This window comes from Motacilla alba, chromosome 18, assembly GCF_015832195.1.
Source record: "Motacilla alba alba isolate MOTALB_02 chromosome 18, Motacilla_alba_V1.0_pri, whole genome shotgun sequence".
Classification (NCBI taxonomy): Eukaryota; Metazoa; Chordata; class Aves; order Passeriformes; family Motacillidae; genus Motacilla; species Motacilla alba.
In genome coordinates, this window is record NC_052033.1 from 9,145,054 (window position 1) to 9,158,639 (window position 13,586).

Here is a 13,586-nt window from a genome sequence, read left to right on the forward strand (position 1 = left end):
CTTCCTTTTCAGTTCCTCTTCAAAAGAGCAAGTACAGAACTAAGAATGCATCTAGGCTTTTGTCCTCCCTTTGGTGAATTTGCAGATATTACAGGTAGCTTGGGTTGGCTTATGTATTTGTTGATATTCCTGAATCTCTGCATGATGAGGGCATGAATTCTGTTTTCTCTCATTTTAACAATTGGAACTTCATTGCATTGTTAGGTAACCTGAGTATTACTCAGAAAGAAAATCTGATGAAAGGGCAGATTTACTCACAGGCAAAGATTTATCTCCTTTAATGAAAGGTAATTTTGTGTCAAATGAAATCTTGGTAAGAAATGCAAGAGGCAGTCATTGTGTTATCATATTCCTTTTGATCTTTTTTACCCCTAAGACTTTGCTTATCTAAACTATTTACTGCTTTGTAATTGTTATTGTGCATCCATACATGTTGTTTATATGGGATTTATTGGTGCTGGAAGGGAAGGTAGGCTCCCAGTTGTTGTATTTCTCTGTTCCCTGCTGTTCTGATGAAAGCTGGGGCCCTGTGCTTTGTGAAAACTTGGTGTTTGTCTCTCTAGAAGTGACTGGTTTATATTGTACATCCAACTGTTGTTGTTCTGTTCATAAACACTTCATTCATCTCAGTGTCTTTCTGGCATAGCAGCCATCTCATTTGCTGCCAGATGGAAAGGAAGGGAGGGATTGAATGGTCTGATTTGACTTTAATATAATATGGCCAGTCATGGGAAGGTGAGGGGACTAACAGGAGTTTTTAATTACCTTAATACCTGTGGATCTGACAGTGGAGTGTGTGCTGAAGGGTGTTTCACTACTGTTTTGGATCTTTTACTGTATCAACCCGTCTAATAAATGCTTAGAACTTCTACTTTATTTTGTTCTTTTCCCCTTGCTCTGTGGCTGAGAAATGTCTGTGACTGGGTGCATCAGTGATAATTCTCTTCACCTGTCTGCTGATCTGCACTTCCCTTTGCTCAAGTGCTTTATTTACAACAAAAGCTTTTCCAGAAAGTCCCTCTGCTGGACAGAGCACTTGGTCACGCTGTGCTTCTGTCCTGTCTTGTGGGTGTTTCTTTACCATCTCCCATGAATTCCACTTTAGCCCATAAAACAGAACTGAAATGAAACCAAGACAATCTTTGGGGCTTGTTCCTCTCCACCTTGGCCTTTCAAGCCACTGCCTTTGTACAGAGCTGTGTGTGTTTTTCTTGCCCTTTGTGTGTTATAGGATCATTTACCTTGTTCTAACCTATTTTTTTGGTCTTAAAAATATGGTGCAACCAACCATCACCTTAATCCCTCTTTCTTATCTGAGTCACTGGACTCCATCTTATGTTGTTTCATATTCTTTGCAATATTGTTTCAAAAACGTTGTCTTAGGTCAGCCTTGTCCTTAGCTTGGATTTATCCTAAAGTCCTTTCGGAGATGTTGGGTCATGTAGTAAAAGAAAACAAAGAACACTTTTTAATGTACTGTCATGTACACAATATTTCTAGTGGGTTTTTTTGGTGTGGGGTTTTATGGTGGTTTTTTTTTAATGGAACACTTAAGGCTTTTGTTTGCCTTTAACATGAAATTTCTTTTTTTCTCCCTTTTTATTTTTTTTTTTTTTGATCTTTCCATCTTGACGGTTATTTTCTTATGGATATTTTAGCCGATTCTATTCTATGATTAACATCTTTTGTGTGCCAAAAGTTGCTGAAAATGAATTCCTCTCTTTCTGCTTCCTCCTGTCATTAATAACAGGGAAAGACTCAGTGAGAAGCCATCAGTAACATCCTGTTGTCTGAGCTCTCCTCACCGGACAGATGAAGATGACCTAGGCACGTCACTGTCTGTAAGATGCTTCTCCTTTTTGTCCTAAAGCTCTGCTTTCCCTGAGTTGCTTTTATATATCCCTGTAAAGCTGTTATTTCCAGCTGTGTGGGTCATGATCCCTGCGTAAAGGTGCAGACATTTGGGAGGGAGTGATAGGGAGTGTCGAGCCTTTTTCTTCTTTTTGCCAGGGTCAGGATTAAATGTGCTGGAGGGTGTTTCTTGTTGGGACTCAGATGTTTATTAGTCCTTATCTCTGTCACACTCTCACAAACCCTGAGTTCTACAGCACTTCACTCCAACAAACTAAAACTGGAGCCCCATCTCTCTTTCTACAAGGCTTTTTAAGGATAAACTGTCCAATTAAGAAATGAAACCTAAATTATTTTTATTTTAACACAATAATCCAACCATCCATGGCCACAATGGGAACTTTTTTATCCAATGACACAAAACCACCCAAACCAATGGAGAAGAAGGTGAAGAAGAAGGAGCAGCCTCTGCCCCAAAACCTCCATCTTGCTTCAAATATATTACTGTATTCTAAACCCTTAAACTCTTAATTTTTCCACTCTGTGATATCACACACTTCTATCCAAACTCCACACCCACAATCCCAGCTCTGCCATTCCATTTTGGAAGCTTCTCCACGGCCTCAGGTCAGTGCAGTGTTCTCTTGGGGGTCAGTGCCTGGCAGCACAGAAAGTCTCAAATTCTCGGTACCCAGGGTTCCAACCAGGGAGGACTAAAGCTCATCAAAATCTGTCCTCTGCAGTGCAGGGGAAAAGAATTTCTTGTAGGATGCTGAGTTCATCCTAATGCTTGACCTCTGTTTAGTGTTGTGTGTTCAGTGTCTGCTGCATTGTTTTCCCTGAGCTTGGCAACGTGCCTGCATTGACATCATCTTGTATTTTGCAATAACAGATTAAAGAAAGCTGCATAGATGCCTCTGGCTCTGTTCTGTGATGGTTGACCTCTGAAAGAGTGAATTTTGGACAGTTGTTTCATCAGACTTTCCACAGCAAGCATTTTGACTGATGAAAGGGCATTGAACAGGCTTTGTCTGAAACCCTTTTAGTCCAACTTATTCAATGATGTTGTTCATGTAATTGCAAGCTTTGCGCTGACAATTACTCCTGACAAATGTGTGATACCAAGAAATGTGCTGTTTACCTTCCAAAATGTGCTCTGTGGCCTTGCAGTGTCCTTCACCACACCTAGAGCAACCCTCACCCCTCTGTGAACACTGAATTTCCTGTTTGTTCCTCCAGCTCTGCCCACGCTTCATTTTTGATTCAATCAGAGGAATAGTTTGGAAAGATTGCAGCTGGGCACAGTTGAGGATTTATGAGGACATGAAGTGCAAATAGGATAAACTGGAAGCTCCTTTCTGAGGAAATTTGTGTTCTGCTGTGCATCTGGAATAGAGGATTAGCAAGGGGATGGTTTATCAGGGCAGGTTGCAGGTTCTCAGTGGGCAAAAATCAGTGTCTGTACTCTAGGCTCTGATTGCTGTGAATGTATTTATGTGTGTGTTAATTGTGTGTATACAAGTGGAATTTAAATACAGAAATGCCATCATTAAAAATAAAACCACATGCTGGCTTTACTTCATGTCTCTTTATTGGTTTCCTGTTTATTTTACTTCAGGAAATATTCCTTATGGAAGAGTTATTGTAAAAAAAAATTATATTCTTCAGCTGAAACCTGGATTTGGGGCTTTAAAGTTTTGTAGAGGAGTTTTGCTGCTTTGGTTTGTTTATTTTTAATATTTTTTTTGTTGTTATTGCTGGCTCTGCTGCAGCTTCCAGGTCAGTCCTGGACAAATCACTGCACTGCATTGTTCTTCAGCTCCAATACTGGATTCTCCTGTGATTACAGCTCGAAAAGGGCCTTTAAGTGAAACAATCCTCTCTTGCTTTGCCAGTTTGATAATCTTTGGCTGGCTGGAACAAACAATACCTTGTTCCATTGTCAGGGATGTTCTGGGATTTCACAGATGTTCTGGCATGGTTCAGGCCCAGGTAGAGGAGCAGGGAGACTTTTAAGAAACATTAAGAGCTGCCTCAACCAAGTGTGGATTATCAGCAGCCCAAGCTCTGGCCACTGGATGCTTGTGACAAATGAGATTTAAAGAAAAGGTGCTGGCAGGCACATACACAAACCTCACTTCATGAGGCAAACTCATTCAGGCTTCAGTGTTGTTTTTTAAATACCTGGGCCAAGGAAAATGTTCTGTACCAGCTTTCCCCTTTAGATACTTTAAATGTTGGTAATTGTTATTATCCCACAGGAAAAACCTTTCTTGAGAGAGGCAATTCCCTGGTACTTCCTGCAGCAGCAATAACCACAGCCCTGGCAGGGTGCTGGAAATCAGGGAACAGCCTCGAGCTGTGCAGCAGCTGCTCTGTCCTCTGCTTTGATAACTATCCCTGCCTTGGTTTCCTTCCATTTTTAAATCTGCTTTTTTTATTTGGAGGCTGATCAGGCGATCTCTGACTTCTGGATTAGTCCCAGAAAGACACTGTGGAGATGAATAGATGCCTGAAAATGGAGTATTTTGGATCTTTTAGTAAATTCACCCTCTGTGAAGGAGACCATTGCTTTGGAAATAAATAAAGAAGAACATTAAAGTGGAGAGCCAGGCTAATTTATGCTCTGAGCTGCTTTCTCAGCCCAGTATCCTCTGCAAACTGAGCTGTTTAGGTGAAAACTGTCTGAAATATTGTGACACTATTAGGAAGTGCAGTGTAGCTATGGCCAGGTCAATGAGAAGTTTAATTTTAAATTAAAAAATTAATTGCCAACAATTCTGATATTTTCTTTGACTTTTTTTTATGTTCCAGGATGATCAACACAAAAGAAAGTTTACATTTGATGATGATGACCTTGAAGCACGACTCAATAGCTGGAATCTTGGGGTAAAATAAACTGAGTACTTCACTTACTTATTAACTTGCAGTGGGAACTTCCCAGTAGTGTAGTTTGCTTTCTGAGCTTAGCCAGCAAAACTTTGTGTGGGAATCAGTTTTTTAGAAATGAATTGCTAAGGCTTGGAAAGGTTATTTATGAATGTATGAGAGGAAAACATTGAAATTTTAAGTAATAATAATCTTCACATATTTAATATGGTTGCTCATAAATCAGGCCAAATAATGGCTGCTGGTCAAAACCAAGAGTCTTACTCTGGTGGAAATTCAGACTCATTCTTGATGACTCTAACATTATTTTTTATTTATACTTGTATAAATGAAAGAAGAGTTTGGCTTTCTGTGTTTATTTTTTAACCAATACAGCATTTGCAAGCCATTAATAAAACTCATTTTTTTTTGGTCAGTGATCCTCCTTTTGAAAGTGTTCAGGAGGCTTTGCTGTGTTTTTGCCTCTTTCTTTCCTTTTTAATAATTCAAATGTATTACTCTTATAAGACTTTATTCCCTTGGTTGTATTTTCTGTGGTATTAGTCCACAATAGTTCTAAGGAGACAATGAAGCACTTTTTCTCTGTAGATGCATTTTAATGTATTTTTTCTATTGTGTTATTTTGTCTTTTTTGTAACCCTTTCACTTGTACCACCAAATCTTTAACCTATTTCATTGGAATTAATATCCTTATAGCAATTTAGTTTTATTAAGATCACTTTGATTTTAACAAGGACATTTCTTCTTTCTTTTCTTCCTTATTTTGGCTTATTCTCACAGGTTGAAAGCTCACAGAGTTGCAGCCAAAGTTAGGAGTGATGAGAGCGAGTGTAATGAAATAGTTCAGCCTTGTTTTTTGAAAAATAATCACGTATTTTCATGTTGTCATTTTAATCAGCTGCCAAATGATCCTTATTCTTCCTGCACCATTGTCAGTCCAGAGGGATATGACAGCATTTAAAAATCTTGCCTATGACACTCCACATTTTTCATGGATGGCCAAGTTCTCTTCAGTGCAATTAGAAATGATAACAGAGAATATTAATGGTTTTCTGTTCTTCTTGGTGTTTCTCTTGCTTTTTCCAAGCTGAGGGTGGAGATGGGTGAAGGTGTCAGCATTGTGCAGGTGCCTGAAACAAAGGTGCAATCACTTGCAGATTTTGAATATTTGGGCTGTATTTATCCATTGAAAATATGACCAGAAAGCTGTAATACCTTGAGCTTTTAAAGCTGCTTTAAGGGGGAAAACTTGCTCATGGCCATTTTACAAATTACACCAACTGATGCTGACAAAGGATCTCTTTATACCCTGCATTTTTATATCAGTGTCAATCTGCCTGCCTGCTTATCTCTTATCTCTGTCATTTTATTTGTATTTTATTTCTTTCCCTAATTGAAATTCCAGTTTGCAATCGTGTTGTGCTGATAATGGCTGGTTATTAAACTGTGATGATCCTCTGCTGATACAGGAGCTCCCTTGGATAACAAATTGGCTACCGTGGCACATAAATCAGTTTTTCAAGTCTCCTCTCCAGGGATGGTAATTAAAGAAGTCGCTCATGAGAGACTTTGATTGCCTGATAAGACTTGTTGGGAGTTACCTGACAAAGGGGATTGGAGGTTGTAAAGGAGAGGTCTGTGAGGGCTTGTGCTGAACAGCGTTTCCCTGCTGTGGATCACGGCCTCCAGTGGGTTCTGAAAGGGTCAGGAAGTTTTAAGTGGAGTGTCACACTTAAAGAATATGTCACTGCTAAAAATAAAAAACCCCACTAAATGATCCCTTGGAATCTCTAAGGTTTGAGTGTCAGATGTGGCTGCTGTTATTTGCAAGCATTTAAATTGCCATGGGAGCATCTTGCTGTCCTTTAATTGCTACTCCTAGCTGCAAACCGTTTGGGAAACTTAATTTACAATGATCCCACCTGAGATACAGGAGACCCTTGACCCAAAAAATACTTCAGTAGTGGGGGAAGATAGGAAAGGAGATACAGAATGGTTTTCACTTTGAACTGCCTGGCCTGGAGAACAGTTGTTTTGAAAAGCTTTTGAAACTTTCCTTGGGTTTTTTTGGTTATTCAAGGATTTTTGTCAGTCAGAATCTGTGTAATTTTAGGAAGCTGTGAGTATTTCAGGCAAGTTTATGTGCAGACCATGCTTTTATCCAAGAATCTGCAAATACCCTGCCAGGTACACACATTGGTGAGACAACCCTGGTGTCTTCCAGCTGTGAGGTGCTGCTGAGCCTTCACTGCTCCAGCTTGGGATTGAAATGACCGGTTATAAATTGTTAATTTATTTTTACTGTTATCTTTCAGCCTCTTCCTTCTTTAATATGTTTTAAATTTCCTCTTCTTCAAAGCTCTTGTATTTTTAAGGTCACATTCTGGATGTGTTTTCAGTTTTTATGATATACCCACATCAGTGATTGAGATTTTATTTTTTAATATTGTTATTAAAAATATGTGGACAGTTTTGGGAAATGCTTTTATGAGTTTTCTACTAAGCTGAGAGGTCAGATCTGGAGGCTTCAGATGTTTGTTCTTCATCATAACATTTTCTACAGGAGAAGTAAATCTGTTGTGTTACTTTGCTGGTATTATTACTTTCTGTGAGTAATAAAAGAATTTTCCCCTGTTCCTTGCAGCATTCCTGATTATCCCTATCAAACATTTTATGATTCAAGTTCTTTAGATTCTAATCAGGCATGAGTAAGTGTTTGAAAAAAAAAAATTGAGTTTTGATTGTGTTAAATTTGCCTTTTATACATGGAATACTAATTTACACTCATTTTCCATACATGATAAAATGTGTTTTTCTTAGCCTTGAGTATTGACTCTTATCTAAACTGATGTGGGGACTGTCCTTTATCAGGTGCTCATGCCTTGAAGGTGCATTTGCGATGTAGGAAAACAGAAATCCTTCTGGGTGGCTGTTTGAAGGGAAAAGTTTCAGAAGCAGGAGCTGAGACAAATAAATACCAGTGGTCTTTGGTCATGTTGTTACTTTGAACTTTCTTTGTCATTCTTCAGCCATCCTGGAGTACAATAAAAGTAACCTGGGCTAGGGGAATGAGAAGAACTTTAGGGTCGTTTCCAGCCCAGACTTTTCTGTGGTTCTGTGGTCTGATTTCATCAACAGCTGTCAATGAATTTCTGCATGTTGTTGCAACTCTAGTGCACTTCATAACTGAAGGGAAGGTGACTATCTCCTGCTTATGTCTCAGAAATAATTAAATATGGGAAAGATGTGTAGTGTCAGGGAAAAAACCTCAATGGATAATGGAATTAAACTGCTTTTTTTTCTCTTCCTTTTTTTCCTCTTTAGCTGAGCTTTTTAGATTGTAGACAAACATAATTTTTGGGTAAAAAAATATAAAGTTACATAAAGAAACAGCGATGAATTAAATCCCTGCAAATTCTTACCTCACCTGCCTTTCTCTTTCATGATGCCTGTGGTACAGTTTCACTTGTCACCAAATTGTAGCCAGTTTTAGGGGTGACAAAGCATCTCTTTCAAGCATCCCAGGAAATTCAGCACATCATTTTAGGTGGAAAGCACACAAAGAGATTGCACCCTGGGGAAACAGCAAAGGGCTTTTTAATCAGGGAAAACACGATTTTTCATCACTGGAATTCAGCCAGGACAAGAATTAACTCTTTAGCTTTTCCCACAAGTGATGTGGGGCTGACTGGATGCTCAGTCTTGCCCAGAGGAACTTGTCCTGAGAAATGGTACTGCCTAGGAAAGGTTTGAGAAGACTGAGACCAAAGAAATTCCCTGGTTAGTGGCTGTGTTCCTTCCTCCTTCCTTGGAGCAAAGTGTTATAACAAACACAGGGTTAAGTGGATGGAGTGGTGGGAATTCCTGGGAGGCTGCAGCAGCAGTGGATGCTGTGCCTGCTCTGTGTGCTTGGCTCACATCTGCCTGTGTCTTTCCAGTCTAGTTAAGCTCAACCATTTCTGCACAAGCCATTTGATTATCTTTTGTTTGGTTTCTCAGTCTGGCTGCTTACTATAAACATACCTACTGTATATGTTGTGGCCTTGGAGGGCAGCAGTGCTGGGAAAACTTTCCCACAGTGAACTCCAAGCGGTGTTGTGACTTCAAAAAATAAATTCAACTTCCATGCTGACAAACAGCCTTCATGTGCTTTAATGTCCTTCCACTAAGACTGCAACAGCGGCATTAAAGTGAACTTCCCTACAAATTATGATGTTAGATAAGAATGTCCTTACTCAAATTTCCTGAAGCTACTCAGCAGTTATTTCTGTAGGGAACATGCTGGCTGGCTGGGTTTGGTAGATTAAAGTAAGAATTTAGGGCAAGGTTCAGTTTAGTTGTTTACCATTTCAAAGTCTTAAGTGTTCTTAACTCTTTCATGTGTGTTTTTGCCATCCTTGTTTTGAAAACAATCCCGTTTCGTCTTTGATGAACCTTAGGGGGGAATGTGCAATGAGCCTGCAGATGCAAGTGTGGGGGTTTTATTCCCTGAATCTTAATATTTACAATATTCTGTGAGTGGACTGACCCAGGCTGCAGTTGGGCATTGTTGGAGCTACCCATCCATGGATAAACATCTTCCAAAGAGTGGAACAGGACTTTGGAGGGGTAGTTTGGAACCATGACTTCAGTGCTGTCATTGTTGTGGTATTTACTGAGCAAAAGAGCAAAGCTTTGGTGGGAATTTCTGGACTGGACCATATTTTCAGCCTGAGGGATAGAATGTAATTGATGAGGATGAGACTTGTGGATGTACTTAAAGCTCAAAACTGTGCTTTTCCTGCACTGTCCTTGCTTTTGGGGAAAAGCATTTCAGTTTTTGTCAGTGCTTCACTCATTGCTTCCATTGATAGCTTTAAAACTGTATAACTCATAAATATTTAGTTTTGACTACTTTAGGTGTTGTTAAAATAAATAGGAATTGAAAATACTGAAGTTACAAATTATGGCTAATTTGCCTGAAATGCAGTTTTGGAATTTTATTTTTATGTACATTTCTGCAATACTTTTTTTCAATTTAAAATTTAAATAAGGAAAAAAATATTTTAATGAAGTAGATTATCTCTGTTAGGTGATGGGGATTTCTTCATGGGGATCTGATCACCCAACACCTTCACAGCTCTGGTTTAGGAGAAGGAGAAGGTGACCATTGCACTCCTCACAAATTGAAACATGATTTCTTGCCAGACTGCCTAATAGAGCAGGGGAATCCAAAATCTTTTCTACAAAGACATTCAAAATACCATTTCTGTTAAGAAGTGGTATTTACAAATTAGAGTTCAGTTCTAGTTCAAATAAAGATGTCTTTTATGATGACATTTATTTGGTTCATACTCTTAAAAAAGCATGTGATTTACTGCTCTTCTCATGGCAATCCTTCAGTTTCATACATATGTATTTTGGCTTGTCTTTGACCTTTTGCTTATTATTTTTAAATTTGCATGTTTCTCATAAATACAGACTTTTTTTTTCTTTTTTTGGGGCATTCTTTATTGTGATATTCCCTCTTTAATGTGGTTTAATTTGGAGAACAAGAAGTTTTGCAGAAGACCAGCATGAAAAGAATGAATGTTGAGGCATTAAATGTTTACAGATCAGTTTAAGTGGATATAATCCACAACAAGTAACAAAGTGGGAACATTTAACTTCAAAGCACATATGGCTGCTGTTACAAAATCAAAAAATGCAAGACTTGGGCCCTACAAAGTATTAGAGACACATTTTCCTTCTTTCCCATAAACAAGTAGGATGTACCTTAGCTTTTCAGATGGTTTTGAAGTGAAGGCTGCAAACAGCTCAATGTCATGGGCAGAGAAAGGATTTTAATTAATTGTAAATATTTACAACAAGTTTTATATTACTTTGGCTTAAAAAAGCCAAAGTAAAGGGTGATTCTGTATGAGAGACAGGGCTTTGGGAAATCATGAAGCCTTTGAAATGTGGCTCTGCAGCCTTCTCCAGATTCCACCGGGTATTGGTCAAGGCTTCCACTGCTCCCTCTGATGCCGAACTGGGGAGTGCCTTGAGCTTCTGGCAAACACCTTCAGCCCAGGGCATGATCAGGAGCGCGGGCTGGATGGGGAAGTGGCCAAATTGAGATGGGAGGAGGAATATAATACCAGTGAAATGCAGGTAGAAAATCCTATTGCAGGTACAAATGTGTAGGACAAAGAAAATCCAAAATTTTTCCGGTTTGGAATTTCTGTACCTTTTATTGCACTCTCTCTTGATTTGCCTTTCCTTCCCCTCCACTGGACCTCCTCTGGCTGGTGCTTCAGGCTGATCCCACTCCTGTATTCCTCTCCTCACAGTCTCTTCAGTGTCCAAAATTCCTCATTTTTGTGGCAGTGGGTGCATCCAGGATTCCTTCATTCCCTGGTGGCTGCCCATGGACTTAACTACCAACACAGGGTACTTTGTGTGAAGGAAAGTTGAGTGTAACTGTTTTAGTAAACGCCCTGGCAATAAATAGGTTATTGTTAAATTATTGCTTTCCTGATGCTTTCAGCTAATGTATTAAAATTTTGGATGACACCATTCATTGAAATTGAAGGTTTGTGTTAAATGTGAGTATCTGCAACGACTTCTGGGTGAAATATGACAACTCAATGCCACACTGAAATCCTACATCACCTTTTGGGACAGGAAATGAATAATACTGTATCAAATTGAAATTTCAGAGGGATTAAGCCTCTTTTCCACTGATAAATTCAACACACAAATTTATTTCATGCTACTGCAGAAAGTGCAAGCATTTGATATATTTGCCATGCCTCATAGATCAACCTAATCCTACAACTTTTTCTTTTTTTTAAATGTGTATTGCAATCTCATTCATATTCCAGATCTACTGCCACATTTTACAAGATTATACCCTTGAAAGCTTTTTTTGGGCATTCTGCTTTCTCTGTGATGTGATGTTTGAGCCTCATCGTCTGTGAAAATGAGAAAGATAGAGCTGTCAGATAGAGGAAGTGTGTTGGGAACAATGCTTTGTCTCCAGTTCTTAAAAATAGTGATTAAGAGAGCTGTTTTAATTATACAGCCATGTTAATGGATTATTTCCTTATGTTTTGTCTCTATAAGTTACATGTGTGGCTATAGTTTCAACTCACCCAACTGTAATTTCTCAAAAGCACTAGATTTTAATCAATACAATCTGTAAATGTATTGTAGCTTTATATTGATTTCAATGAAAATTTAGCCAACAAAGTTGGAAATCTTTTGCATAAGCCTATATATGTAGCTGCCAAATATTTTCATGATATGCATTGATGGAATTTTTGCAACCACAAGAGTTGGGAGGAAAAAAGGAATTTTTGCAACCAAAAAAGTTGGGAGGAAATTTTTGGTCCATTTACACTATCCAAATTGCTGAATAGATTTCCAACTAAATGATCTCTTAGGAAGATTTCCTATTTCTATAAGATTTAAGGCATGTTGAAATCTCATCTGTGGTTCTTTGAGTGATGCACTTCCTGTGCTAAGTATGGTTTAGTTATGGTGTCTTGGAATAAATCAAACATTGTTGACCTGCTGAATTTTCTCTGCCTTGTTTTTCAGTTAGAAAACCCCAGATACCTGCGAGAAAAACGGGTGCCAAGGACTGTGGTATGTATTTATATTCCCTTGGTATTTCAGAAGGGCAAACAAACCTCTTATGTTATTTTCTATTGCTGCTTGGGATTGATTGTACTTGGATTTGCTGGTTTTGACTTCATTGGTTGTTTTGAACTTTGTCTTCAATAGATGACACCTAAAATTGACCTTGGGCAGAGCAGCCCCTCTCGGTACCACCAGGCGCTGCTTCAAATGCAGGAGAAAGAGGTAGGATTCTTTTGAAGCATTTTCCTTGGAAACTGGGCATTAACAAGGAAGTTATTGTAGCAGAAAATCTCATGGAAGAGAAATTTGCTGAAGTGACAGGGCTTGTCATTAAATACTTCATGGATTTCCCAATTATTTAGGGAGTAAAAAAGACTTTCTGAACATATTTACTGGTCCTTTATCAGAATTTTTAGTGGAGAGTTTGAATACTAGGAATTTTCCAAATTACCTTTTAATAGAGGCAGTGAAACCTTTGATTTAGTGAGGACTTTTGTTTGCTTTCTATATACCTTTCAAATTGAGCAGATTTTGACCTTATTTCTGACAGGATCTACATTATTTCAGTATTTGCTTCATTGAGCTCCAATCCTCTTTTGGTCATATGGGGTTTTATTTTACTTCTTTGTAACTTTGTGAATTCCTGAGATTACTGTCCTAGCTTAGCTGTCTAATTCTCTCACACCATGGTTTTTTCACTTTGAATATGTGTAAAAGTAAAATTTTGTGGTCATTTTTACCTTTTTCATGCTTTAAGGAAGTTGACTGCCGGAGATATTTTGTCACAAGCTGCTCATTTTATTTAAGGCATTTCTTTTTTTGAAAGACAGTGAATTCATGGGCAGAAAAGGAAACTCAAGGTTTTAGGAAACTCAAGGCATTAGGAAAACGATTAATAGAACCCCAAACCCAACCAACCGATCATAAAAAAACAACAAAAAACCAAATCCAGCACTCTGCTCTGTTTGTCTTCAAAATTTCTGATTTCAGCCATGTGCTCTTGGAAAATTGAGACCATGTACATAGTTCCCTACTATCCAGAAGGACCTAAATCCACAGAGTACCCCAAATATGTCTGAGCTGAAGAGGAAAGGGCATCATCAGCAAAACAGGAAAATATTCTTTCATTTCCTTGGTGTCTTGTAAGGACACATGGATTGGAACTGCCCTAAAGTTACTTCCATGACAGTTCAGAAAACATCTTTAGCAGAGATACAGAGGAGGGTAAAATTGATTGGCAG

The 13,586-nt window shown here is 38.6% G+C and overlaps 1 protein-coding gene across 8 annotated transcripts in view; it reads left to right on the top strand.

Annotated features, from left to right (window-relative positions):
• The window catches only part of CEP112 (centrosomal protein 112), a 188,269-nt gene that overhangs the window by 6,616 nt on the left and 168,067 nt on the right, over positions 1-13,586 (top strand). For all 8 annotated transcript variants that reach the window (XR_005259386.1, XM_038157557.1, XM_038157555.1 and 5 more), the window contains 4 exons: positions 1,751-1,841; positions 4,666-4,740; positions 12,304-12,351; positions 12,490-12,567. Coding sequence is in view for 7 of the 8 variants with exons in the window: in XM_038157557.1 (XP_038013485.1) it covers positions 1,751-1,841; positions 4,666-4,740; positions 12,304-12,351; positions 12,490-12,567 (292 nt within the window). In the remaining variant the exon portion in view is untranslated. The remainder of the gene's footprint in view (positions 1-1,750; positions 1,842-4,665; positions 4,741-12,303; positions 12,352-12,489; positions 12,568-13,586) is intronic.